Source organism: Hypomesus nipponensis, chromosome 5 (assembly GCF_054491055.1).
Source record: "Hypomesus nipponensis isolate SF chromosome 5, ASM5449105v1, whole genome shotgun sequence".
Lineage (NCBI taxonomy): Eukaryota > Metazoa > Chordata > Actinopteri > Osmeriformes > Osmeridae > Hypomesus > Hypomesus nipponensis.
Genome location: NC_140365.1, coordinates 2,882,962 through 2,888,642, shown reverse-complemented (window position 1 = coordinate 2,888,642; position 5,681 = coordinate 2,882,962). Strand labels below are relative to the sequence as shown.

Genomic DNA, 5,681 nt, shown 5'->3' with positions numbered 1-5,681 from the left:
CGGTGCAGAGACAGAGAGGCCCAGGTATTCCAATATCCAAAAAAGATGTAGACAATTCCTCTAGTTAGTGCTCCTACATAGGTTTATCCAAGGAAAAATTACAAACTACAATTCGTCGTCTGAATCACAAAAAAACCACTATTCTTAATCGCGATGTACAAGAAGTCTTCGCCCATAAGTGGGTGGAGAGAAACGTGAAACATCACTTGCTGGTAGATAGCGACACTCTGTGTACTTTACTAAAACTGCAGAAAACAGTGTCCAAAATACCACACTCACTCACTCAATGTTCCGTAAGTCCACCAACATGAAAGCTGTGCAAAGCCTGAAATGTATCTGACGTCGACAACTTTGAAGTCTAACGTTATGTTTATAATGGATGCAGATTAAGATCTGGGCTTTCATGTCAAATAATGTTTCATTACTATGTACAGTATATCAAGCAAAATCAAGGCCATAATCATAATACATATTGGGGGGGACACATCCCCCCCAATAATCAGATCTGGTCAAAATATCCCCCCCAATATATTGATGTAAAAATATAAATGTGATATGCTAGGGCAGGCAACCACGCACGCTATCCGAAATTATCATTAAAAAAAATATTCGTCACCCCCAATGTTGACTCTATGGCTACGGCCTTGAGCAAAATATAAAGATTTACCAACTCCTTATTGCAACTTGATTGTTGACAATTAATCAGTGACTAGTCTATTAAAAACGAAACAAGCCTATTATGAAAATCATTAGTAAAACATTTAATGAATAACGTGTGAAAGACTCTAGAACCGCAGACACGCTGTGTTCAGTAAAGTATATTCAAGACAAGCACAGTGCCATGTTACGTTCAAAAACCTGACAGAAACAAAAGGGAGCTGTCCGTTTTCTGTGGTGCTGACACAGGCACGTTTCCGTGATTAAAGTAACAACATGATATTAGAGACAGCAACTGACAAAAGGATTCGGTTCGGAAGAATATTAAGTACTATTTTACATAGCATATCTGCATGACAGTGAATTATTATTTTTCTCAAACGGAAAATTCCGTTCTTACCACGTTAGATTCTCCTGCTGTGTTCAGTGTGGTGATACTTCCTTCCAGAAAATGATCTGGACTCTTTTTTAGTGTCATTTCGGCTGGCAGCGTGTTGTCGTTGTAAGATCTGACAAACTTGAAGTCACTGGTGCGTGAGCCCGTTGTCAGGTAAGCGTCATAATTGTAAGAACTCCGCAGCGTTCCTGTTCCATCCACCTCTGCATAGTTAGGAGGGAAATACGCGCTGGGAATGGCCACAGCTCCATCAAACAACAGTCTAGGTTTCCTCCTGCGGCAAAACCTCACGGCCAGAATGAGAATGATGAAAGTCAGGAAAAAGGTGGAGACAGACACCAGAGCAATGATCAAGTAGGAAGTGAGTTTAGAATCCTTCCCCTCGTAAGACATGTCTTTCAGCTCTGGAACCTCAGCCAGGTTATCTGATATCAGTAGGTAAACAGCACAGGTTGTAGACATAGAGGGCTGCCCGTTATCTTTCACAGATATCACAAGGTTCTGCTTCATACCGTCAGAATCAGAAATGTCCCTCTGGGCCCTGATCTCTCCACTGTGGAGACCGATAGTAAAAAGTCCCGGATCGGTGGATTTCACAATCTGATAGGAAAGCCAGGCGTTCTGGCCAGAGTCAGCATCCACAGCTATCACCTTGGAAACCAGGGACCCTGCCAGAGCAGCTTTGGGGACCATCTCAGTCATCAAGGAGTTCCCTGCTGGAGCAGGGTATAATATCTGGGGAGAGTTGTCATTCTCATCCGCTACGAAGACGCTCACAGTCACGTTACTGCTGAGTGGAGGAGAACCGTTGTCTCTGGCTACAACCTGGACCTTGAAGCTCCTAAACTGTTCATAATCAAATGCTCTCACAGCATGGATCACCCCCGTGTCTCCGTTAATGGATACATATGAAGACAAAGGGACACCGTTGACCTCACTGGGCACTAGAGAATAGACCACTGTGCCGTTCTGTCTCCAGTCTGGGTCCCTGGCAGTAACAGAACATATGGAGGAGCCAGGCTTGTTATTTTCACTCACATAGGCGCTGTAGGATTGCTCTTCGAACACAGGAGGGTTGTCATTGACGTCAGAGACGGATAAATGAATAGTCTTTGTGGAGGATAAAGGTGGAGAGCCTTCGTCAGTAGCAGTGATAGTTATGTTATAATCTGATATCAGCTCACGGTCTAGTTCACTGGTAGTTACTAAGGAATAGTAGTTTTTAATGGAGGGGTTTAGTTTGAAAGGAACATTCTGCTGGATGGAGCAGCGGACCTGTTTATTGACACCAGAGTCTTTATCCTGTACATTAATGATGCCCACCTCTGTGCCTGGCAACACATTCTCAGGGATGGGATTGGTCAGAGATTTTAAAGAGATAACAGGGGCATTATCATTTACATCTAGTATTTCAACCTTAATTTTAGATAAAGAACTTAGGCCTGAATTATCTTTAGCTTGGATACTAAATTCATATAATGACTCTGTTTCAGCATCAATCTCTGCAATTATGATTACTTCACCTGTTTTGGGATTGAGGGAAAACAATTTCTTTGCATCGTCGGAAATTGGACCAAATCCGTACGTCACTTCCCCATTTGCCCCCTCATCTGCGTCAGTAGCAGACACAGTAATTAAAACAGAACCTAATGGCGAGTTTTCACGCAGATTCACTTCATAGATATTCTGACTAAAGACAGGTTTATTGTCGTTAGCATCAAGCACGGTGACGTGTATAACTACAGTACCGGATCTCTGCGGAGTCCCTCCGTCAACAGCAGTAAGCAGTAACGTCACCTCCTGTTCTATTTCACGATCTAATTCTTTCTCTAAAACCAGTTCACTCAGTTTTTCTCCTCCAGTAATGCTATGAACAGCCAAACTAAAGTGATCGTTCCTTTGTAATGTGTAGCTTTGGACAGCATTTAGGCCTATGTCTGCGTCATGTGCCTGATTTAAAGGAAAGCGAGCCCCTTTGTCTGCTGATTCTTGAATCTCAAATTTCACAAAGTCTTCGCTAAATTGTGGAGCATTGTCATTGACATCTTGTATTTGCAAAACGATGTTATGTGATTCTAACGGGTTCTCCAAAATCATTTCATATTTTAGGGAGCATGAAAGCCTCGTGCCGCAAAGCTTCTCTCTGTCGATTATTTCAGCGACAATCAGTTCACCCGTGTTTAGATTGATATCACAGTAAAGTTTGCTTCTACCATCAACATCCAAACGAGCTTTCCGAGACAACAGTCCATTAGCATCAAGTCCAAGATCCTTGGCTATATTTCCGATTACCGACCCGCGTTTCATCTCTTCAGCAATCGAATAGGTCACATCTCCATAGCTGCTGCGCAAGAGCAGAGGAAACAAAGCCAGCCAAAACATCGGTGCAGAGACAGAGAGGCCCAAGTATTCCATTCTCCAGAAAGATTTAGACAATTCCTCTAGTTATCGCTTTCATCCGGGTTTATCCAGGCAAAATATACACTCCACCTTGTCGTCTAAATGACAAAAACACTACTGTTCTTTATCACCACGTACACGAAGTCTGCGCCCATAAGTGGGTGGAGAGAAAGGTGAAACATCACTTGCTGGTAGATAGCGACACTCTGTGTACTTTACTAAAACTGCAGAAATCTGCGTGCAAAACCCACACACTACATGTTAAGAAATATCAGCGCCACGTTGAAAGTGCCCTGCATTTCTCTCTTGTATTTAAACGCAAGTCATTTAAATGAGTTAATTGAAGTAACTCTTCATAAAAAATCACAACAAAACGCTGTAAATAACGCAAACACACACAAACACACAATTCAGGACATTTTCTAGTTCAAAGAAGCATCACAATGTTCACTGTGATGAAAGAGCCACAAAGGAGCTGTCCACAAGCCATGGTTCTGAAACTGGCATCAATCTCAAAAGACAATATGAAGACGATTGTATAGAACAGCAGCTGACTATAGCTTTTGAAAAACAACGAGAGAAACTAAAATTTACACAAACTGGGCAGCTGCATCCCTGCGCATTGTATCCACCACAGACAAGATCTTTATGAAGGGTTCTTACCTCGTTAGATTCTCCTGCTGTGTTCAGTGTGGTGATACTTCCTTCCAGGAAATGATCTGGACTCTTTTTTAGTGTCATTTCAGCTGGCAGCGTGTTATCGTTGTAAGATCTGACAAACTTGAAGTCACTGGTGCGTGAGCCCGTTGTCAGGTAAGCGTCATAATTGTAAGAACTCCGCAGCGTTCCTGTTCCATCCACCTCTGCATAGTTAGGAGGGAGATACGCGCTGGGAATGGCCACAGCTCCATCAAACAACAGTCTAGGTTTCCTCCTGCGGCAAAACCTCACGGCCAGGATGAGAATGATGAAAGTCAGGAAAAAGGTGGAGACGGACACCAGAGCGATGATCAAGTAGGAAGTCAGTTTAGAATCCTTCCCCTCGTAAGACATGTCTTTCAGCTCTGGAACCTCAGCCAGGTTATCTGATATCAGTAGGTAAACAGCACAGGTTGTAGACATAGAGGGCTGTCCGTTATCTTTCACAGATATCACAAGGTTCTGCTTCATACCGTCAGAATCTGAAATGTCCCGCTGGGCCCTGATCTCTCCACTGTGGAGACCGATAGTGAAAAGTCCAGGATCCGTGGATTTCACAATCTGATAGGAAAGCCAGGCGTTCTGGCCAGAGTCAGCATCCACAGCGATCACCTTGGAAACCAGGGACCCTGCCAGAGCAGCTTTGGGGACCATCTCAGTCATCAAGGAGTTCCCTGCTGGAGCAGGGTATAATATCTGGGGAGAGTTGTCATTCTCATCCGCTACGAAGACACTCACAGTCACGTTACTGCTGAGTGGAGGAGAACCGTTGTCTCTGGCTACAACCTGGACCTTGAAGCTCCTAAACTGTTCATAATCAAATGCTCTCACAGCATGGATCACCCCTGTGTCTCCGTTAATGGATACATATGAAGACAAAGGGACACCGTTGACCTCACTGGGCACTAGAGAAAAGACAACTGTGCCGTTCTGTCTCCAGTCTGGGTCTCTGGCAGTAACAGAACATATGGAGGAGCCAGGCTTGTTATTTTCACTCACATAGGCGCTGTAGGATTGTTCTTCAAACACAGGAGGGTTGTCATTGACATCAGAGACGGATAAATGAATCGTCTTTGAGGAGGATAAAGGTGGAGAGCCCTCGTCAGTAGCAGTGATAGTTATGTTATAATCTGATATCAGCTCACGGTCTAATTCACTGGTAGTTACTAAGGAATAGTAGTTTTTAATGGAGGGGTTTAGTTTGAAAGGAACATTCTGCTGGATGGAGCAGCGCACCTGTTTATTGACTCCAGAGTCATCATCATGTACATTAATGATGCCCACTTCTGTGCCCGGCAACACATTCTCGGGGATCGGATTGGTCACAGATTTAAGTGAAATAACTGGGGCATTGTCATTAACATCTGTAACCTCAACCTTGAGGTTTGCAAACGAACTCTGCCCAGAGCCGTCTTTGGCTTGGATACTGAATTCATAAAATGACTCAGTTTCAAAATCAATTTCTCCTTTAACGATTACTTCACCTGTTTTGGGATTAAGGGAAAATAATTGCTTGGCATCATTCGAA

General features: G+C 43.5%; 2 protein-coding genes across 2 annotated transcripts; both read right to left on the bottom strand.

The window, feature by feature from the left end:
• Window positions 1-1,033: 1,033 nt before the first annotated feature.
• Window positions 1,034-3,588, bottom strand: LOC146287789 (protocadherin beta-16-like). The gene has a single exon (XM_084698719.1). It carries the CDS (start codon window positions 3,467-3,469, stop codon window positions 1,034-1,036), a length of 2,436 nt encoding a protein of 811 aa, XP_084554845.1. The 5' UTR covers window positions 3,470-3,588.
• A 420-nt stretch (window positions 3,589-4,008) lies between these two features.
• Window positions 4,009-5,412, bottom strand: LOC146287788 (protocadherin gamma-A12-like). The gene is made up of 3 exons (XM_084698718.1): window positions 5,390-5,412; window positions 4,118-5,102; window positions 4,009-4,014 (listed from the first exon to the last, which is right to left on the bottom strand). Exons 1-3 carry the CDS (start codon window positions 5,410-5,412, stop codon window positions 4,009-4,011), a joined length of 1,014 nt encoding a protein of 337 aa, XP_084554844.1.
• Window positions 5,413-5,681: the final 269 nt, after the last annotated feature.

What these genes read in the sequence shown, in the direction of transcription:
- LOC146287789 (XM_084698719.1), bottom strand. Translation starts at nt 3,469, where the DNA reads ATGGAATACTTGGGCCTCTCTGTCTCTGCACCGATGTTTTGGCTGGCT.
- LOC146287788 (XM_084698718.1), bottom strand. Translation starts at nt 5,412, where the DNA reads ATGACTCTGGAGTCAATAAACAG. An exon ending in ACTCTGGAGTCAATAAACAG is followed by an intron (nt 5,103 to 5,389) that starts GTGCGCTGCTCC and finishes TGTTACTGCCAG; the next exon opens with AGACCCAGACTGGAGACAGA.